Genomic DNA, 22,898 nt, shown 5'->3' with positions numbered 1-22,898 from the left:
AAATACCCATACACATAAAACAAAAATTTAAAAGGAAAAAAATTTAGAATACCAAAGGCAATGTTGAGCATGAACAAAACTGAAGAACCTTAAGATAGATCATACGCTAAAGTGATAAAATGTTGTAATGGTCACGAGAATGGACAGACAGTGAAGAGAAGTGAGAATCTACCAATCGTGCACATGTATGTCCACACATAGACTCCAATACACGTAAATACTGGATCTGCAGAATGAGCAAGTTCATTTTATAAGTGGTCCTGGGCCTATGGACACAAGCATCCAAACCTGTGAACTCTAACCTTTAACATAAAAGATAAAACATTTCCTAGAAAAGAGCATAGAGAAATGTCTGGGTAAATTTGGGTAAGGAAATTTTTCTTGTACAAAACACAAAAGCATAAACATAAAAAAAAAAATTGGTGAATTGTTCCACATTAAGTTTAGGAAGATTTATTTACAGAAGAAAAAAGGCCAGGCAAAGTACTGAAATCTACCTGTAATACAATTTCCTAAGGACTCATGCTAGCTAGCATCTATGAAGAACTTCCACAAGTAAAACACAGCTCAATTCGAGAATGGGAGAAAGACATGAACAAGTCCATAAGAGATGATCTATCCAAATGGCCGATGAGCATGTATCAACGCCTAATCTCATTTACTCAGCAGGGAAACGCACATCAAAACTATGGTGACAGACAAACACAGTGCAAACCTGGATACAATTAAGATTCTCACACACTTGGTGGGAGACAGGCGGGTAAAGTCACGTTTGAAAACCACCCAGCACTGTAAGTGCCCCAGCAGAATCTCACACACAGCAATTCATTCCTCAGGCTCACCGACAGACACAATTGCACACGAGCTGAACACAAGTGGGGCCTAGTGAGATGGCTCAGCAGGCCAGAAGAGCGCTGGCTGCTTTCCCAGAGGACCTGAGTTTCCCAGTCCCAGCACCTACGCGGCAGCTCACAACCATTTGTGACTCCAGTCCCAGCAATCCAGTGCCCTCTTCTGGCCTCTGCAGGCACTGCATGCATGTGGTGCATAGACATACATACAGGCTAGACACACAGGTAAGAAAAAATGGAGGACAAGTGTAAGAGTACACACCAAGGTACATAGCTTGATGGTAGAGCATGTGTGAGGCCGTAAGTTCAAGTCCCAAAACACACACACACACACATATACACACACACACACACACACACACACACACACACACACATACACACACACTCATGCAGAGAGAATGTACACAATAACAATGTCACAAGTTGCCTCACACTGAGAGTGACCTGAATGTTCATAAGTAACATGGTGGACCTATAAATGGTGGTATGTGCATTATACTGAACACCATAGAGCAACGGGAATGACCTCACTACAGTTTTATACATGCAGAGTGAAATCTCAAAAGTATGATATTAGGTGAGAAAAGCAAGTAGAATGTAAGCTATGTAGTTATACTTACATATAAGAAGCTCAAATGAAACTATACTCCTTGGAAAGACACACATGGATAGTATCACTACGTGGCTGCCCTCTCCCTGAAAACACTTATGCAAACTTCAGAAAACTCTGTGCTGGCTTATGGCACAAAACATTTCAGAAATAAACAGATTAAAATGCCCCTATGATGCCTTATAGCATGGAATCATTTAAAATGTGTGCCTGTATCTCCTCTAAACCCTTTGCCTTTCCTCAAACTCCTCGGCTAACCCCGCATCTGCTAACATTCATTTTGGGCATGTGACTATAAGCAATCAAAAATTAGGCCTGGAGAAGTGTGTAAAATCAGGGAATTGGGTCAGACATGGTGGCTCACACTGTAATTCCAGAAATCTGGGAGCCTGAGACAAGAGGACTGGCATTGGTCGGAAACCCGTCTGGGCTACTCAGTGTGAGTTCAAGTACAGTCTGAGCCGTGAAATGAAACCTCGCTCAAAAAAGATAATAGTAGTAGCAGTAGTAGTAGTAGCAGTAGTAGTATGATAATATACAGAACAGATTTTTTAAACTCATCTTTATGCTCTACTTTCTTGAGAAGACTGTTGACCATATCTAGAGTACTATGTAAAGGCACTTTTTCTAGAATCTTCCATATGACAAAATAATGTAAAAGAGACATGGCTGGCATCCATAGAGCTGAAACTAATGTATAAAATTTTATTTTCAATTTAAAAAAGAGTAATTCTCATAGTAAATCTATGTCTAGTCAGTTTTAAAATCATAAAATGTGTGCTAACCAGTAGTGCAGGCACTAAAATAATTATATATGTATATAATTTGGGGAAAGAAATCTTTCACTTAATCAGCCCCTCTGTCTTTTGGAAGCCCTGTAAAGGCCTTCCATAGTAAACTGACCAAGGCTAGAACAACTCAGAAACATACAAAACTCGTTTAAAAATGAGCCACAATCAGCCAAGCTGTGGTGGTGCACGACTCTAATCCCAGCACTCGGGAGGCAGAGGCAGGTGGATCTCCGTGAGTTCGAGGCCAGCCTGGTCTACAGAGCGAGATCCAGGACAGGTACCAAAACTACACAGAGAAGCCCTGTCTTGAAAAACAAAACAAACAAAAAAGAGCCATATTTATAAATGCCTGGGTATGGAAACAACGTACACATTGACACAGGGTAAGAGGAATGGGAGACTCACCTTTAACAAAGGATAGTTGATACTCGCCACCCACATGTTGGTAAATGGAGCTTCTAAGACAATGGCATCAACAGGACATCCTAGAAAATAAAAACGATTAAAAAATAAATGAGCAACTCTCCTCTTCAAATATCAAAATACCACCTTCCCTAGATAAGGGGTCCTCGGGGTCTTGTACATGAACTGCCTATATGAAAAACATTTGTGAAGTTTTTAATATGCAAGCTCCTGAACTCCACACCATACCTGGGGGGCAGTCTTGGGGCAGGAACCGAGTGTGTGTATGTGTGTGTGTGTGTGTGTGTGTGTGTGTGTGCGCGCGCACATGCATGCACACATGCATGAATGTTCATGTGAGTGCACATGCATATGCAAACAATCTTACTCATGTGTACATATGAATGTGGAGGCCAAGCTCAGAACTGCCCACCTTGTTTTTTGAGATAGAGTCTCTCATTGATCTAGAGTTTGCTGATGAGGCTAAGCTAGCTGACCAGTGAACCCTAGTAATCCTCCTGTCTCTGCTTCCCCAGTGATGGGACTAGAGGTATGCCACCACAGTGGGCATGGTGGCAAGCACCTTTCATCCCAGCGCCTGGGAAATAGAGGCAGGCAATCTCTTTGAGCATGTGTCCAGCTTGGTTTACAGAGTGAGCCCCTGTCTATATATATTTGCACACACAATTGAACCACTATTCTGGCTTTCTCACATAGGTTCAGGGGACAGAACGCATGTCCAAAGTGAGAACTCTTAGAGTGTCAGGATAAGCACATAGGATGTGGGTCCTTAGACAAAAGACAGAAAGATATATAGATGGATAGATGGATGGATGGATGGATGGATAGATAGATAGATAGATAGATAGGATGATGGATGGATGGATAGACAAACAGGATGGTAGATAGATAGATAGATAGATAGATAGATAGATAGATAGATAGCAGGCATGTTTTTCCATGAAAGTAGACAAACAGCAGTCAGGATCTGTAAGCAACTGCCAGACAAAACAAAACCACAAGCGATTGATCTTGAGATGTTTTTAATTTCATAGCAAGCACTGATTTTTTTTCATGTCTTTTGTTTCTACATCCAACATTTCTATACTAATTTTTTAAAAATCTTTAAACAAATGGTCAGGCCCTATTCACAGCTATTTACAGAGATCTGACATTCATAAAATCAGTTGGCGCACGCCTTTAATCCCAGCACTCGGGAGGCAGAGGCAGGCGGATCTCTGTGAGTTCGAGGCCAGCCTGGTCTACAGAGTGAGTTCCAGGAAAGGCTCAAAACTACACAGAGAAACCCTGTCTCAAAAAACAAAACAAACAAACAAAAAAAAATCAGTTAGAAAGCAAGCAAGCCACATTCTCGGAATCTGACACACACTCCACTCAGGTCTCCTTGGCCAACACTGACGGGAATATTATGGGAAATGGACTGCAGAAGGCAGTGTGGCTATTTTTGTCCTCTCGGAATATATTACTTTCCTGTCCTATGATTTAATTAACCTCATGTGAGGAAGAGGACTCTTGAGACAAAGACTTGCTATGTAGCTGAGGCTATCTCAGCCTCCTGAGCATTGGGATTATGGGGGGGAAGGGGGTGCTACCATGCTCAGCTAAGTAATTTTAGCTTTTTCCTTAATGTTTCTTTTTCATTTCACAGCCCAGAAAAGCAGCAGTTACACTGGCTAAAAAGCCTTCAAAACCGGCGTCTGTGGTCAGTATGTACACAAATCTCACAGGACCTCCCGACTTTACATTTGTCTCCCGCAAGCCCCAAACCCGCCATTTGAGAATTTCCCGTTACCTTTCGCCTCCAACGCTCTCGCAGCATTTGTTGCAACTCTGTAAAACAGTGACAGCACGCGTGAGACACAGACAGCACGCGTGAGACACGGACAGCACGCGTGAGACACAGACAGCACGCGTGAGACACGGCAGTCGAGTAGATAGTGTGGCCTCAACAACCCAGAACCAGCAATTGGCCAAAAGCTCTGGGCCCTCTGTCTCAAAAACCCAGACAGACGCCTAATTTTGCACAGAATTTCAAAGGGTACCCTAGACACTAATTTGAGGGTCTTTTTCTTTAGTGCTCTCATGGATTGATCCAGAATAGATATCGGTGTCACGATTAGGCAGGGAGTATAAGGGAGGCCCCCTTGCCATTTCTGGAGAGAGAGAGGCTAAGGAACCCAGGTACCCCAGCTCAGCTTCCCTTCCCCGTTTACTGTGCCTCTGAAGACACAAAACCCCTGTGAAGACACGAGGACCCCTAAAGGACAACGCTTCGGCTCCCACTTACCCTGTGCCCAGAGAGTGGCCCCACAGACACACAGGGGTCCCACCACTTCTCGCCTTGGTCCATTCATAGACACAAATAGCGTCCGTGGTTAGCCCCTCCTCCGTGGGCTTCCCGGTTGAATCCCCGAACCCTGGCAGCAAGAAGGGGTGAGCACAGTATCACACCCTGTGAACTGAGGAGTCATCAAAAGCCTTCTGTCCCCATCTTTGTCACTGTTCCCAGCACGTACCTCTGTAGTCCACAGACAAGACATGAAAGCCCCCGTCACTCAGCACCTGCATGCCAAATGAGCTGTTATCACTTCAGGCAGTGAGACGATCCCCACAGAGAAGGCTCCTCATCAATACATTTATGTCCGTCCCTCTGTTGTAATGGGTAGAAAGGTGGGTTCGGAAGGGCTAGGATCCCGTTCACTGGTAAGGCACATGCCTGGTGTGTTCAAGGTGCTTGGTTTGAGTCCCAGAATCACAAAAATTCTGTATTTTTTTTTTTTAAATCTGGAGATGAGAGTCTATGCGGGAATTGAAAAGCAGCCTGGGTCACACCCGGGCTCTGCCATGAGCCGCTATACAACCTCAGTCTGCTTGTTAAACATGCAGATATGTAAATATTATTCAGGGTTGCTGGAGGGTTACATGGATATTGTAGCAGTCTCAGCTGAGCCTTGTCTAGAGCTGGGGGTGTGGCTCCAAGGTCGAGTACCCATCTAGCATACTCAAGGCCTTGGGCTTGATCCCTGAGACCACACACACACACTCTTTGGAAGAATGAATGATTTTCCCTGAGAATGAAACGCTACACAGAGTTGTGGAGAGAGGCACTCTCATAGTGGGGAGGTGTTTATCTCAGTCAGATAAAAGTTGTAGTTTCAACTAAAAAAAAATAAAGGCATCACCACTTGAATATATGAAATCATTGCCCAGCTCCAATTAGGGAAAGAAAGAAAGAATATGAAAATTTAATTTTAAACAAGCTGAAACACAATAGCCAAAGAAGAGAAACTCTTCAAGATGCATTTTGTGGATAAATTGAAGGGAAGAGTCATAGTAACTAATTATAAGTCTTCCAGCTACTTATGGGCGGAGCCAAGATTGCAGCCCAAGCCTGCCTGGGCCTGCCTGGGCCTGCCTGGGCCTGCCTGGGCCTGCCTGGGCCTGCCTGGGCCTGCCTGCATCTATGTAACTGTGGCTTCCTACTGCGGTGGCTGTGCGTGGCTAAGCCTGACCAGGGATCTTCACCATTCAGATCAAACTACAAGTTAGAAACAAACTGGAACTTTCAGCTTGAGCCAACACACAGTAGGTGGGCCCCAGGGAGGTGGAGTGGGGTCATCCGTGAGTGGCTTGTAGCATCCCATATTGAGTAAGGAGAGCAATAACAACTCCCACACTCCAATATGTACTCCTAGGAAAATAAACAAGACTCGGAAAACTAAATAGTCGCCTTTAGTTTTCCATAACTGTACTATTTAAGTAAATTCAGGGAGAAAAAAAGTAGAACTTCATAACATCAGTGAGCTAGCTAGCAGTTACTTAAAATTAACTGGAAAAGGTATAGTCTTTAAATTGGTAATTGTGACCCCTATGTAAGAACACGAAAAAGAGAGCCGAGTGTGTGATGCATGCCTAAACACAGCTTTTGGGGGGCAAGAGGCAAGCAGATCTCTGTGAGTTCAAGGCCAGCCTGTTCTATATCAAAAATTTCAGGCTAGCCAGGGTTACATAGTGAGACCCTGCCTCAAAAAAAGACAAGGAGAACCAAGAAAATGAAAATGATTATAAAAGAGTGTAAAAGTGTGCAATGTAATTTATATTTAGGTACAACCACAGTATGAAAGGTTTTGATGAAACAGAGAAAAGGCCAGTGGAGAATGAGCAGAAACAAGTAACAGGATTGGGGTGGGGGTGGGGATGAAATGAGGAAAAGTGTGATGAGACAGACCTTCGTTCTAAAGGAATCACCTGCCCAGACAGGCGAAGAAATTTGTAGAAGTGAGGTCAAAATCATGGAAGGGTTTGGGGGCCCAGAGTTATTACCATGTGTTTACACACACACACACACACACACACACACACACACACACACATATACACACACTCCCCATGTTATTTCCATGTTTACACACACACTCCTATCTGAGTCAAGGTAATGGATGAAGAGAAGGCCACTCAGGAGGGGGCAGATCTCTCAGGAGACCATCACACTGAGGCCCTCAAGGGGAACTCCACACTGTAACCCTGACAGAACTGGAGGGGACTTAGAGGGCTGGTACTCTATGACCTCTTAGACTTACCTTGGCCAGCTTGACTCTGTGAGAAGCTGCCCTGTGGAGGAGAGGGGCAGAGCGGGGAAGCACAGGAATTAGGATCAATCATGACAAATTCAATACAAACCTCTCACAATGTCCCCCCTTATCTGTTCTCTTTTAGATTTTTGTTTTGTTTTTGTGTATTCTGTTGTTGTTGTTATTGTTGTTTGAGACTGGGTTACACTCTGGAGCCCTGGCTGGCCTCAAGCACACAGAGATCTGTCTGCCTCAACCTCCCAAGTGCTGGGAATAAAGGTAGGTATTACCACGCCTGGCCTAACACGGGTCTTTGTTTGTTTTGTTTTTTGAGCAGGGTTTCTCTGTGTACCCTTGGTTGTCCTGGAACTAGCTCTGTAGACCAGGCTGGCCTCAAACTCACAGAGATCCACCTGCCTCTGCTTCCCAAGTCCTGGGATTAAAAGTGTGCACCACTACCATCCCACAAAGAAATATTTCTTAGTGGCAAGACCAGCTTGCCTGTGTCAGGGCCGATGACCAAAAGACTCCACCTCCACCCCCATCTTTCCTTGGATGTGCTGGTTTCTCCAGGGCTTCCCAACACAAGCATTTGATGACGTACAGATAATCCATCTCTGGGTTCTGGGAACTTACCCCTAGGTGTTCTCTGTAAGCTAAAGGAAGGATTCTAAAGAGTGACTTCAGAACTGAGCTAGGGGTGAGGGTGGGATGGGATCACTTGCACTCAATTACAATTTGTCTGAACCCCACTAACTCTGCCACAAAGCTCAAGAAGAAATGAAGAATGACTTGCCTTTGCAAGTACAAAATACCCCCAAAATGACAGCACCCACACTCACCTCAACAAAAGAAATCAAAGAATTAGCCAAAAGGCAGAAAAGCCCTTTTAAAAAAAACATTAGCCTCAGAGCCAAAGTTGTTCAATGTTAATGAGCCATGGAACCTCTGAGCAGCTAGTTAAAGCTATAAACCCATTTCCTAGAAACAAAAATGGGCCCACCCTGCAAGTTTATGACGTTAGGAATGAGTTCGAAAGTCCTCAAGTCCCCCATAGATCTGGGACCTATATACACTGATTTTGGTCCTTTGACGAGATCCCCTGTAGCTTCTTGTTGGAGGAATAGTGCTCAGTGCTCAGTACTCAGCACTGCGAGCTCAGTACTGCTGACTATTAGCTGAGACTTCAGGGTAGAGGCTGAGGAGGGTGTGGCCCGTGGACCTGGGTCAACCGAGGACAATTTCTGATTCACACACAGACACAGGCATGGCAGTCTGGTGTACTGATCCTTTAAATAAACCTACTGCAAGACTGTCCAACTTCATAAACCAGAACAATGCTAAACAAGGCCCACTGTTCAGTTTCACTGAAGAAAAAAAAAAAAAAATCTTAGAGAATGCAATTCTAAAACGGACAGAGCAAGAAAGCTCCTGGAGAGATAGATGGCAAGACTTGAGAAAGCCATCACCTGACAGACAATGACAGGCCAAGAAGCACAGGCGAGCTAGCCAGCGGGCAGGTTTCCTGAGCCTGTCACTTGGTTTTGGTTTGAAGCGTCTGTACTCTACCCCCAACCCTCAGCCATGAGGGAGACAGTGGGTTTGTGATACGCTGTCCCCTCCCGCTCCGGCAGAGCAGTCCCCAGCTGATAATCATGTGGGCCAGGCAAGGCTTTGACAGCACATCAATGAACAACAGGCTTCTAGGAGGCCAGCTTTGGGACAAAGCCAGACAGGGACCACAAGGACTGGGTTGAAGCATGAATACCTGAGAACGGAATCTATCAGTCTCCAGTCTCTGTGGTCAGAGTTCCAGGTGACTTCTCTCAGGCATCAGACTTCAGATAAAGGGAATTAATGCTTTAATAATAAAAGGGAATTAATAAAGGACTCTCTACTCTAATTTTCTGGAAGAGACCACCAATGTGGAAATTGCTCTTTGTCTGTCCTTTAATGCACACCTAAACCTTTTCCAGTTATCCACAGGTTTGTCAATCCATGGAGTATTTGGAGACTATTTGGAAATAGCATGAGTTACAATGGGAATGCTTGTCTCCTAGGGAGCCACACATACATTCGAAGAAATACAGAGGGAAGCTTTTACAGACCAAATGAAGAGGACGACGTGAAGCCCTTTGGAAGCAATTATTCCTAGCCACTAGGATTAGAAGCAACCAGTCTGGGGCTGAGAGGAAAGTGACTGAACAGATATTCCCGCACAAGAATCTGAGGTCCCAGCGGCCTTTGTGCAAGGCTGTGGTTCTGTCAAGTCTGCTATGGACAGTTCTTCTTGCCGGACACACGCATGAGAACCCCTTCCTCCAGGATGCTAGCTCTAGTCTTTTCTTGGTTTAAAAGCAACTGATTCCATTTGGATTCAATCTATCGTCTTGGATAATCTTGAGCGTTATAGAAGCCAGTGGCTTAATTGAAATCTATACGGGCCTTTTGGAAGAATTACCATTCCCTCCCTATCGGAAACAGACTCTCGATCATTCTACATGCCATGCAGACTGCCTGTTTAAAGAGAAGCCATTTGCCAGAACACCATTGCATTTCAAAAAACCAATAAAAATAGGCAAAGGCATGTCTGTGCTTGAAATCTGCTTTCAGTCTCCCGTGGCTTAGAGTTGCTCTTAATCTCTCAAAAATAGTTAGTTAGTTAGTTAGTTAGTTAGTTAGTTAGTTAGTTAGATAGATGATAGGTAGGTAGGTAGATAGATAAATAGACAGACAGACGACACTCCAAGCAGAGGTGCTGACCTGTGTTGTGCACTACCATGAAGATAAACAATAATTGGGTTCCCATCATGAAGGGCAGCTTCATACCAGCAGCGACACTTCCCCTTGGCGTCTTCTCCCCGGCAGCTGGGAACTGTGTGCCTGAAGAGCAAGGAATTCTTACAAAACTGCAGAGGCAGAAACTCGCTTCTTCCTATACCCTTATTCCAGAGACCATATATCAAAGCGGCAGCTAAGTGTTTGCGCACTTTATCTGAGTAATACATGCATAAGCTAATAACAAAACCTAAGCGCACAAAGGATCTGAGGGAAATTGCTATTGCTACGGCACCACACAGGGTTCACTGTTTCCTGCTTGAATTCTTGCAACTTTTGTTTCTATTAAGAAATTTCCAAGCCGGGCGGTGGTGGCGCACGCCTTTAATCCCAGCACTCGAGAGGCAGAGCCAGGCGGAACTCTGTGAGTTCGAGGCCAGCCTGGTCTACAGAGTGAGTTCCAGGAAAGGCGCAAAGCTGCACAGGGAAACCCTGTCTTGAAAAACCGAAAAGAAATTTCCAAGATTACAGTTCTTATGTGCAAGCCATTGAAATATCAACAACAACAAAAACCAGGTTGAAACAAGCAAAAAAAATAATAGATATTTACCCAGAATTTGAACATAAACCCAAGTTATTCTTCTTTTATCTCTCAGTAACCAATATTTTATTAAGACACTCATATAGTTCAATAGTTGCTTAAGTTTTGATGCTCAGATTTCCGCATATGAACACATGGGGACTTTGAAATAACAATTAAAGGTGTTCAACAATGTCATGTGGGCGGAGGTGATGGCTAATCTTGGTTGTTAACTTGACACGCCTAGAAAGAATAAACCTCGGCTAAGGAATACCTTCCACCAGATTGGCCCGTGGGCTTGTACGTGGGATGTTTTCTCAATAGTGAGTGGATGAAGGAAGGCCCAATAAGAAAGATGTGGAAACCTAGCGCAGTGGAAACTCCCTGGAATCTATGAGAGTGACCTAGTGAGATCTTGTAGTAATGGGGGACACAGAGCCTGAACCGGCCATCTTCTATAACCAGGTGAGGCTTCCAGTAGCGGGACTGGGACACCAACCCAACAACAAAACCTCAGAACGTGTGGGAGTGGCCAACCAATAACTGTGCCATGAGAGGGAGACCATGCCTGACACCATCCGGATGGTCAGGAACCAGAGGCCAGACAGCCCAAAGACCCAGGATAGAACTGGGGGGAAAAATTCAGACATCATCCAGCAACTGATGGGAGCAGATGCAGAGACCCACAGCTAAATACTAGGTGGAGCCAGGGAAACCCCCGTAAAAGAGGGGGATGAAGGATTGTAGGAGCCAGAGGGGTCGAGGACACCATAAGAGCACAGCCCACAGAATCAACTAATCAGGGCTCGTAGGGGCTCACAGAGACTGAAGCAACAATCACAGAGCCTGTATGGGTCTGAGCTAGGGCCTCGGCATATATGTTATGGTTGCGCAGCTTAGCTTCTTGCTCTTGTGGGGCTCCTAACAGTGGGAGTGGGGGTGTCTCTGACTCGTTTACCTGCTCTCGGCATCCTTTTCCTCCTACTGGGTTGCCTCGTTCAGCCCTGATATGAGGGTTTGTGCCTAGCCTTACTGTAACTTGTTATGCTGTGTTTGGTTAATATCCCTGGGAGGCCTGCTCTTTTTTTGAGGAGAAGTGGATCTGGGGGAGAAGGAGGTGGGGGGTACTGGGAAGAGTAGAAGGAGGGGAAACTGAAGTTGGGATGTAATGTACGAGAGAGAAAAAAAGAAAGAGAAAGATAGGGAGAGAGGGAAGGGAGGGAGGGAGGGAGGGAGGAAGGAAGGAAGGAAGGAAGGAAGGAAGGAAGGAAGAAAGGCGACTTAATGTAAACCCAGGAGCAAGCCAGCAAGCAACCATCCTCCATGGCTTCTGATTCAGTTCCTGCCTCAGGTTCCTACCCAGAGTTCCTGCCCTCATCCTTCATCCATGGACTGTACTTTGTAAGGTGACATAAACCCTTTCCCTGTCAAGCTGCTTTTGGTCGTGGTGTTTATCACAACATAAAGCAAACTGAAACAGCTCTATCCACCATTAAGTGATGGTTACTTCAGAGCACAAGTCAGGTGGTTTAAGGTAAGTCTGTAACACACCCCAAGGACCTTCCTAGATTATATACGTAAGTTTCTCCTCCATAGACAGATCTCTTTAGTTTCTAAGCTACCCAGTTCTGAAGTCACTACTCAAGGGAAGCCATGTAGTCTAACTAATGAAACCAAGTGGCCTCGAGATTGTAAACACTAATCTTCAAGTTCTTCTGTCTTGTTCGGCTAACAAGAGAACTCTGAAAGTGCTGCATTGTATCATTTCACAGGGACATGCAGAACTGGCCAAGAGGCGATGAATCTTCAGTCCCATCAATCACCAAGGAGCAGAAGCCCACCATCCACAGGACCTCTGGAAACACTGGTGCCGCTGTCCTCTGGGTAATCTGCTCATGAACATAGTAGCTGCCTCACCATGCCCATGTAGTCAATCAAACAACTGGCTAGACTGTCCTTGAGGACAAGGAAAAAGTTATATGCACTGTTCCCAGAACATCCTCCTGTTGGAACTTCAGACTCATGGAGATGAACTATAAAACAGAGTATTAGTAATGGCAGCAAGTAGACCCAACAAGAAGATTCTCAAGATTATAACAGAAATAAAATAGAAGGCACATGACCTCCTTTGACCTTGATTGGGTGATTTCTGTGTGCTAGAGTTAGGCTGTGGATGAACCCACCACCAGAGGCTGTCCACCCATGGAAGCTATAGTCTCATTAGGAAGGCAAAAGTAGGCAAGTAATCATAATGTTTATCCCACGACAATAGAAAGAACTGCCCTAAGCGTTGAACACAGATGGCCATGAGCGAGTTTACTGGAAGAGGAAGAGCAGGGGATAGGAAGGTTTCCTGAAAACGACCAAAGTGGGACCCTTAGATGAACAACAGTAGGGTGGGACATGGAGCGTTGGCAAAAGGAGGGAGCAGAGCAAGTCCTGGTTGTGGTGTTTGTCAGGGAGCCAGTGTGTCTGCCGATGATGGCAAGGATGGATGGTGGAAGGCAGGCATAAGTGGGGCCAGAAGCCAAGAGCGCCATTTTGTATAACTTTAGACTCTAAAGCAAACATTCTGTAAAGTAAAATGGAGCAGGGGGGTTGCCACAATAAAAGGAAAAGTGTACGGAACAGCCTCTAGAAGCTTCCACAGACAGCCAGGTTCTGCACAGGCAGGCAGCACAACCTCACTTCCTCTATGCTCTTCTAGCAGAAAGTTTGGTTCCATCTCCCCCGACACCCCTCTGTGTGTGTGTGTCTGTCTGTCTGCCTGTCTGTCTCTGTCTCCATCTCTCTTCTTTCTATGGCTGATGCATGTAAGAAGATCAGGCCTTCTTAGACGGTTCAGAGGCTAACACGTGCTTGCTACACAGGCACAAGAGCCAGACTCAGGCAGGCATCAGTCAGCTCACTCACCAGACGCCGAGCAGTACCCCAGGCTCAGGCCTGACAAAGAAGTTCACTGTGTGAGCGATCGTCGACTCGGGCTTCTTTAAATCCACAAGAAGGGGAGCTTTATCTGCAAAGCAGAAATCGTTTTCAACCCTGCAGCACCGGGCTCTGGGTCTGTCCATCCATTTTAAAAGAAGCTTCGCTTTTGCAAGCGAGTCAGTTTGAAGTTGCGAGCTAAGCCTTTCCAGAGTGAAAAGCAGAAGAAACCATTTCTCTGAGAAGGTAAGTAGAATCGGGCGAAAATAAACCCATGGGGAATACCATTATCATCAGCTGTAAGGCAAAATAGAGCCAGTCTTGAGTTCAACAGAGGGCTCCAGTATGGGGGGAGAAATCCATCTCTCTCTCTCTCTCTCTCCTCTTCTATAATTGATGCAGGTAAGAAGAAGGATTAAAAGGCTGAAGTGATGGTTCAGTGGATAATGTGGTCACTCTCCACACAAGCATAAGAACAAGCGTTAGGGCCCACCACACCCACATAAAAAGCCAGGCAGACATGGCAGCCAGCCTGAAACCTCAGCAACACGGCAAAAAAGCAGAGGATTCTGGGGTAACCTACTGAGACTAGCCAGATCTGGAAACTCCTCTTCAGCAAGAGGAGAGTGATGAGGACAACACCCAGTGTCAACACACACACACACACACACACACACACACACACACACACACACACAAATGCTCCCATACACATACATGCACAGACATACATACATATGCATACACACACATACTCATACACACACATACACATACATTGAGGCACACACATGTATACATATACACAAACATACACAGAGACATATACACGCATATTGTCATACACACACGTGTTCACATACTCATACAGACATATGCATATACATACAAATACATACTCTCATATACACACATTCATACACACATACGTACATATGCACACATACATACACATACAAACATTCAGGTACACACATACACATACACACAAACATGCACAGAGACATAGACACACACATGAACATATATACAGACACACACACACACACACACACACACACACACACACACACTTTCTAGCAGTGATGGATGAATTTGTGCTAACCATCAATATAGTTGGTTTCCAACCATGTAAGTCTAGCCAGGGTTTTGTGACGTGACTTTTCTTGTGTCATGACCTTAAGAGCAGTGAGCTCTTCATTTGGGAGAATTTATATAGGAACATCCATGGGCAGTACATACTCACAAAAATTGAAATAAATCATCATGTTCATCAGAGGAGGGAAAACACGTTCCTTGAAAGATTTCCTCGGGGAGCTTCGGTGTTCAGCAGCAATGTTTCTCCCAAGCGCCGAGCAGGCACAAGGGAAAGATCTGCCAGACATTGAGAGTAAAGTTTTCAAGATCAGCCCAAGGCTTGTCCTGGTTTGTTTGACTTTAAAGATTCAAATCCAGGGGCTGGAGAGATGACTCAGCAGTTAAGAGCACTGACTGCTCTTCCAGAGGTCCCAGGTTCAATTCCCAGCACCCACATATCAGCTCACAACTATCTGTAACTCCAAGATCTGACACCTTACACAGACATACATGTAGGCAGAAACACTAATAAAAGAAAAATAGATGAATGATTTTTTTTAAAAGAATGCCTTAAAAAAAAAAAAAAAAAAAAGATCCAAATCCAATTCCAGAGGCTAACCCTGCCATAGAAGCAAAATCCTTCACACAACTAACTGCTCATAGCTATATAAAATGGCACTGTTGGGCAGCCAGGTGAGGAAGGCCCTCAGATAGAGGCCCTGCCAGTCCCTGCAGAAGCCCAGTGTGGCTGGAGCAGGAGACGAAGCTAAGACCCTGCATCTGGGTGAGCAGCCCATGGGAGGCCTGGACAGGACCCTGAAGTCGAACACAAACAGCTGCAGACGGCTTTGTCAGGCACCAGCTCAGAGCCCCATCAGCTCAGAGTGAGCAACCACTAGAACCGTGCAAGCTCTTTGGGCTGGGGCTCAGAAAGCAACGTGTAGAAGGCCCCCACCTTTGAGAGGAAAAGGACCTGTGGGGACCATGGCAGGAAAGGACCCCAAGGCACTCCAAAAGGGCTGAAGCCAGGGCAGGGTGACGTTGGATCACACACAGCTTCCTTTCTTTTTTGATATATATTTTTATTTTATGTGTCTGTGTGTTTTGCCAGCATGTATGTTCTGTACATGATGAGTGGTTCTTGGGCCTTCACATCTTTCTTTTACTGTTCTCTTCAACACCAACACCTGAAGCTACATGCCACGGCAGCCCAGTGATGACGGCCCACTAAGGCCACCCGTCCTGAGCCACATTTTTTATGAAGTTCAAGATCGTGTCCTAAGAATTAACACTTTCATCTCCTGCTTCCCACTTACGATCCCACCATCCACTATGCAAATCCTTTTCCCTATGCTAATTGGTCAGCACTAATTGCTCAATGTGATATCCTTAGAAGGTTGCATTGATTGCCTCTGCTAGACCAGAGCAGATGGGGGTAGTAACTGCCATTACCTTGCTTTGCAAATGAGAAGTGTTGACAGTCAGGACTCCCTCCTTCCCAAAGGCACAAACCAATGAATGAACCACTGTCCCCAAGTCTACCTGACCCCAGAATTTTGCCATGATCTCCATCCAACAAGCTGTCACAGACCTGCTGAGTTCTACGTATTCCCAGCGCAAGCAAAGAGGACCCCAGGAACGAGGCCAGCCTCCACCAAAATTCTGCTCCTGGGGAATAGTATTTCATATTCCCTTTTCCCTCTGCCCCCTCACTCTGTCTTAGAGTCCCTTCCTCCTTAACTTCTTTCCCCCTTTCTGTCCCGGTATTTACAGGAGCCTCTGGCTGTGGAAGCGGTCAACCTCTAAACAATTCTCCTTCAAGTGTTGATGACTTAAAAACCAAAGCGCTTATCCATCTCCAAAAGAGGCTTGAAGAGACATGATGAGTCATGGATTTTGGACAGGTCTGCCAGTAGTGGAAAGCTATGCAAGCTCCAAGCTACGGGTCGCTCTTCAAATATATCACACATGGGCGACTGCCTACCCACAGAACCAGCAAGAAAGACTCAAAGAGGATTGTTTCATAACACTCTAAAATAGCCCCCACAAAGGCAGTGGGAAGGGCAGGGCGTTGTTCTGATTTTAGAGATGAAAATCACAACCCCAAGATTCTGCTCTGAGCCACAGATCAAAGCAACGGGGCAGACAGAGGAGAAGTCTGTAGGGGTGGGCTTCTTTCCAGTGTGCTGTCTCCTGCAGGCTCTGCGTTCCTGCACCGTCCCCCTACACACACACACACACACACACACACACACACACACACACACACACACACTCCTTGCCCTCCAGGCTCCCCTTAAGTTATCTTTTGAAGGTAGGCAGGGTAGTCTCCTGCTAGGTTACCTTTTGAAGGTCTGTCTGCTTGGGGAACAGTGGCATTGAAAGAAAATATGTTTCTTTGTTTTTTTTGTTTTTTTGTTTTTTTTAAGGAATAATTTATACGGGACCTTTTTCTCAAATAGCTCAAGGCACTTCAGTGAGAGCCGCTTAGGAGAAAGAAGAGAATGACCTGATCCCCCAGCATCAATAATGCAAAGGGGCTTCTTTTAATGAAGGGGTTGTCGATTTGACTTCCCCTAGATTGGCCGAGGATCAAAAGTCACCAGCGGCTAACAGACCTGATTTGAGCAGGGGAGGCAGTTTCCGGCCGGTCCTGGCTATAGGCTGGCTACATCACACAGCCACCTTGGCACTGGGGTGTTCTTTCACCTGTCTCTTGATCAGTGGCAGCCGCAACCACAGGGCGCCTCAGAGGGGCCAGAAGACCTTGCTAGGAGATTCTTCCCGGTGAAAACTGGCTGGAGCCGGAGCTTATGTAGAGTGTGTCCTTCCTGCCCAGAGGTGTGCACAAACCAGCTTTTGAGAGCCCAGATCAGACAATATTCAGCCAGAAAACTATTATTATATTAAGACGTGCTGTACCTCCATTCCATTGCTGACTGACACAGTCAACACGTGCTGATCAAGGAGTACCAGGTTATGCCCTCCCCACCGGATTGCACACCACCCTCTTTGCACCCTGCATGCATTTGGGTGGTTTTTGGCGATAAACCCTCTACACACAGACCTTCCCTCTGTGGATTTTCCTTTCTGCCCTTTCTCACCCACGAGCAGAGCCTCAGATTGACCCTTGATGGCTTTCTGGTTGCTTCCCTATGATAGGCCTGTCTTCTCCTGAGCTCATCAAAGGTTCCCCAGGACCACACAGCAGCTTGGACATCCCTCTCTATCTAGCACATGTCAAGCGCAGTCAGTATGGGCTGACCCATACAGTGAAGACTGACAGATGCACGTTGTTTGTAAGGGTGAAAGCAGTCATGGGGGAGGCAGTGGGGACTAGAGGGCTCCATCCTTTGCTTATGTTTTCACTGCAGTTGAAAAGTGAGTCCCCAAGCGCTCTGCAAGCACAGGGATTGTTGACCGTTTTGTTTACTCCTGTGGATGCCGAGTCCTAGGTTAGTGAGTGACAGATAGAAGACCCGTCCTGTGGGAAGAATTAGTAAGATCTTCGGCCCCTCCCAGGAGTGCTCTGCGAACCATCTAGAACAAAAAGGCAGTGGCCCAAGAAAGAGGAAAACAGCCTTTAAGCTTTCTCCTGACTCCTTTCCTGAGACTAGCTTCCATGCAAGTGAAGATTTATTCTCATGGTCCCATCCACCTTAGATAGTAACCATATCGGATGAACTTTTTGAATAAATATACTAGCAGGGAATGTGTCCCTGTTAGTTTTATGTCAACTTGGCACTAGAGTTACCTAGAAAGAGGAACCTAAGTTAAAGTGCATCCATTAGCTTGCCTGTGAAACAAGTATGTGGAACATTTTCTTAGTTAATGATTGATGTGGCAAGGTCCAGGTTGCTGGGCACATACCATCCGTGGGCAGGTGGGTCTGGGTGATTTTAAAAAGCAGGATGAACAAGTCAGTAAGCAGTGTTCCTCCCTGGCCTCTGTTTCAGTTCCGGCCTCCAGGTTCCTGCCTTGAGTTCCTGCTCTAACTTCTCTTCATGACGGACTATAAACCCTCAGCTCCCCAGCTTGCTTTTTGGTCGTGGTGTTTTATCACAGAGATAGAAAGCAAACCAGGACAGTACTAAAACTCAGCCACTGAAGATAATGGCTGATTAAGTGGTCTCCTTCCACCTCACACATCACATTAGGCATATGCAGGGCTAAGCATGGTCAGCGCCCTGTGGATGCTGGAGCGTCCGTCTCCTTAGCATTAGCACATCTCCTCTTAGATCAACGCCCCTCTGCTTAGAGGAAGAACTGCACCGGTGTTTCATTCTTTTGGGAAGCACTTCAGAGCCTTGAAAGACTCGACTTTTACTAATTAGCGAGGCAAGCAGCCGAGGGTCCTCTCAACCCTGTTATTAGCAACATGGCGGGCTCTCTATGACTGTGGACTGCAGCTTTGTCAACCTAAGAAATGTTCTTTCCTGCCTATTGAGGGATAAACAATCAGCCCCTAGCTTTATAGAGAACAAATTATGGGGTAGGTGATGGGGTGGGGAACAGTTTCCCCAGAGCAGCCATGTCAAGGGGGAGAGAATGGATGTAACTGGAGCAGTGTGATCCCACTCACTCTCCAACCTCTGCTATGGGGTGGCGGTGGGGGGGGGTGCGGGGGGGCGAATGGGAGGGGGGGCAGGTACAAGAGCAAATGATCCCCGTTGGTCATCATCCCTAGGGCATTCCAAAGTGAGGTCTCCTGTGTGTGTGTGGCTGTGATCCTAGAGTAGTTTGTATAAATCAATGCTGGTAGTAATGGCTTTATCAGAGGTGCAGCAGGTGGTAATTGTGGTTCAGGCGTCAGTCCAGCAGAAGAGTATCTCTGATGGCTGTGTCTCATTCAAGCGAGGCTTGCGAGAATACAGACTCCAGAATGTATTTTGCTTCTGTTGTCTCCCGACCTGCTGCTGCTACTGCGTATATGGTGTGGGGAATTCCCCATTACCTGTATTGTATGTGTTTATCTCATGAATACATCTCATCTACTGGGCACATTTATCTGCAGACTGTCAGGAAGATGCTGTATAATTTTTGACACAGTCAGAGCCTATTGAGTACTACTAAGAAGCTGCTTTAATCACAGCTTAGATTTATAATTTAGGGAAACACCTGAGTCCAGACTGGCTCAAATTCCCTTGATCTTGATGCTGAGAATTGCAGTTACAGGTTTCTTGTACACCATTAGGTGAAATGAAGCTTCAAAGGAGCTTTAGATTAGACCAGGTAGGTGCTTTGCTATCACAGGGACACACAGCTGAGGTGCCTGGCTAGGTTGTAAATACAAAGACAGCCCAATTATAACTAGCTGGCAAATGATTAATTCCTTACACTCATTCCTGACCTCAGCTTGTGAAAATAAATTCTGACTAGTCAAGGCTACAGAAAATAACTTGACTCTGTAGCCCCAAGTGGGGCTGCAGGTGTTCCTGGATAATTAGAACTCTTACAGTGCCTGAAATACTTGGTTGGGATATGTAAGCTGTAAAAGGACATGAGAAGGTTGGAGCGACGAGAAAGAACACCACAAGAGTAACAGCACGTGAGTGCAATAAATAGTACGAGAGAACCCAACATGAGAAGAGAGCAACATGAAAGAAGAGAGGAAGCAGCCATCAGAATGCGGGTGAGTTCTTCCTCTAGTCCCTAAAAATTTCCCAGATAGAAAAAGGTTAGTTTCAGGACTCTGGGCATTCTCTTTGAGCCCTGGTGCAGTCTGGGGCTGGTTCCCCATGACTGCAATAAATTAAAATGGAACAGGAAGAAGAAATGCAGCAAAACTACCAATGCCTTCCCATATCAACAAAACAGAAGAGATATACACCTGGGGCTACTGTCCCAAACCCAGCGCTTGGCTCCCGTGCAAACAAGATTAGTGATGTGATATTGATCTAAACAACTGATTGGAGGTGACTGATTGTTCAGACCATGGTTTCATGGGAGACAGAATGTTTAAAAGGAAACGAACGAAACACCATGATAAACAGACATTTTCAGACATAAAGAATGTTAAGAATTTACACAGGTAACCCCATGGTGATTCCAATACATACACCTAAGAACTCACACCCGGGGAGTCAGGTATTCATCATGGAGCTTTCTCCACCTACACAGGCCCTTGACCTTGAAAGATACCACCCCAGATTGCAGCACACCGTATGTTATGGCTGCCTCTATTATTAGTAATATGCAAATCCATCCGGTAGAGCTGCAAATTAAGCAAGTAAGAGAACCCATCTTTTGGAGTCTCGTTTCCAAAGCCCTTATACATTTCTGAAAAGTCAAACCTGCCTACCTCTCTGATCTAGGTAGTATTTGATGGCTGGGATAAAGCTATCTCCAAGAACTCCAGAGTAAGCAATGATGTGAAAGCCAGCAAGTCATCGTCCATATCTCCCCGAAACCCTCCCTCCTGCCCCCCAATTCCCAGCCCTAAAGCTTCAGTGCTCTCTAGACCACAGAGAACCAATGGACCGGTTCAGCCCTATGGCCCCAGCAACTGCCTTACCCCTGCTTGGAACAGCCAGGCTGTGGAGGTGATGGACCCACTGAACACACTCACCTCAGGTTCCTCAGGACCATGTCCCACCAGGAGGCCACACAGGCACAGGCAGGGGGCCCGGGCTCCGAGCCTGCCTCACAGTCCCTAGCATCCATCCCCAGGTGCTGCCACCGCTGGAGGAGCAGTTACTGGCCACTATGGCCCAAGCTCGCCCTCTCCTCCCCTGCCACCCCGGTTCCCGCCCTCTTCTATAGCACAGAGGGAAGCTTGGCCACCCGCCCAAGGTCACACTCATCTCAAGAGGCTGGGGTTTCCTCCCTAGTTGATCTCACGCCCAGACACACAGGTGAAGAATAGAAAGAAAATATATAACACATAGATACATAGATAACTAAGTACCATTTTGGTTTCTGTTTACTTTCCATTGGCTTTCATTATGTATCCCCACAAGTTTGGGCAGGTGCTTGACTTTGCTGAGCCCACGGAACAAAGCAAAACTTTGTTTTTAAAATCAAGACAGTAAATTTGCTAGGCACAGCTTTATAAGACCTGCATATCTCTACAAGAATTCCTTTGGCTCCCTTTGGTTAAGATATAGTCAAGAGACTAGAGAGTTAGTTGGAGGTTAAGAGCACTGGCTACTTTTCCAGACAACAGCACACACTTGAGCTCACAACAGTCTACAGCTCCAGTTCCAGGGGATCTCATGGCCTCTGTGAGCACTAGGCACAAAAGTGGTGCTTAGACCCATATACAGTCAAAATACCCATACATAAAATAACATGCAATTTTTTAAAGGTTCATCTGCCCAGGGGATTATGAGCTACACAATTACTCCATCTGTCCAAAATGAAAATTATTCTGGTGTTTTGTTTACTTATCAGTATATAGCCAAACCCATCCTTGTGCCAAGAAACAGACACCTTGAGATGGCTGGCCCCTGGTACAGTAGTTTTCTCTTAAGAGCGGGAGCCACAGGCCAGCCAGAGCTGCTCCACAAAAGCCACAGGGCCAGAGAGTGGGGACGAGGAGGAAAAAGATGCAATGTGACACCAGGACCCAGGCTTCCTCCTGGAGCAAGGCACATCATCCCCGGAAGCCAAATGTGATTTTCTATGGTGTGGGTTCTGAAAGGATCTTTATTGACTCAGGACCCCCAAGACCAAGTCCTCAGCACAAAGATTTATTTGCCCCAGAGGGACAGAGGCAGGAATTCAGAGACAAAGACAGGAAAGAGAGGATGAGGGAGAAGGGGAAGGGAACAGGGGAGAGGGGGGATGTTTGTCCCAGAGAGGATCAAAGGACTGACTGCCTCTGGATAGAGAGGACACAGACGTGGGACATTGGCAAATGGCTGTTTATAAAGGTAAAATGGGAAACTCTGTGTTAGGATGGGGTGTTTAATTTTGATTGGGCATGTTAATTAGGTGAGCCAAAGGGGGCTTTTGATTGCTGGACTTCAATGCTTTGGTTGCTGGACCTTGGGGGCTAGCTTTAGGAATGTAATCTAATGGTTTTTAGCAAGGCAGAGGGAATGGGGGAGAAGGGTATGGCCTGACAGAGCCACGTGCTCGGGTCGGCTAGCGTCCCTTCAGGTTCTCTGCGGGCTTTGACTGTGAAGCCCCAGAAAGTTTGCAGGGACTCCCCCACATTGGGGAAAATGGACCCCTCTGTAAGAAAGGGCAGCTATCAAGAAGGGGGTGGTCTCACGAGGACTAAATCATGTCATAGAACTGGCAAAGGCAGACTATTTCCTCTTTTAATTACTCTTACAAGTTCCT

At 46.0% G+C, this 22,898-nt stretch overlaps 1 protein-coding gene across 2 annotated transcripts in view; it reads right to left on the bottom strand.

The window, feature by feature from the left end:
- Abhd12b (abhydrolase domain containing 12B) overlaps nt 1–21,272 on the bottom strand; it is a 30,382-nt gene extending 9,110 nt beyond the window's left edge. Inside the window, exons 1-9 of one of the 2 annotated variants that reach the window (XM_036206663.1) lie at nt 21,178–21,272; nt 14,779–14,906; nt 13,521–13,623; nt 10,013–10,132; nt 7,259–7,289; nt 5,195–5,240; nt 4,966–5,095; nt 4,471–4,508; nt 2,661–2,740 (exon numbers count right to left, since the gene is read on the bottom strand). In XM_036206663.1, the coding sequence (XP_036062556.1) occupies nt 2,661–2,740; nt 4,471–4,508; nt 4,966–5,095; nt 5,195–5,240; nt 7,259–7,289; nt 10,013–10,132; nt 13,521–13,623; nt 14,779–14,906; nt 21,178–21,272 (771 nt within the window). The remainder of the gene's footprint in view (nt 1–2,660; nt 2,741–4,470; nt 4,509–4,965; nt 5,096–5,194; nt 5,241–7,258; nt 7,290–10,012; nt 10,133–13,520; nt 13,624–14,778; nt 14,907–21,177) is intronic. The other variant, XM_036206664.1, reaches the window with a different exon arrangement.
- Between the last annotated feature and the right edge of the window lie 1,626 nt (nt 21,273–22,898).

Source organism: Onychomys torridus, chromosome 14, assembly GCF_903995425.1.
Source record: "Onychomys torridus chromosome 14, mOncTor1.1, whole genome shotgun sequence".
NCBI lineage: Eukaryota > Metazoa > Chordata > Mammalia > Rodentia > Cricetidae > Onychomys > Onychomys torridus.
The sequence above is the reverse complement of the archived record's forward strand: the minus strand, read 5'-3'. Positions and strand labels throughout refer to the sequence as shown.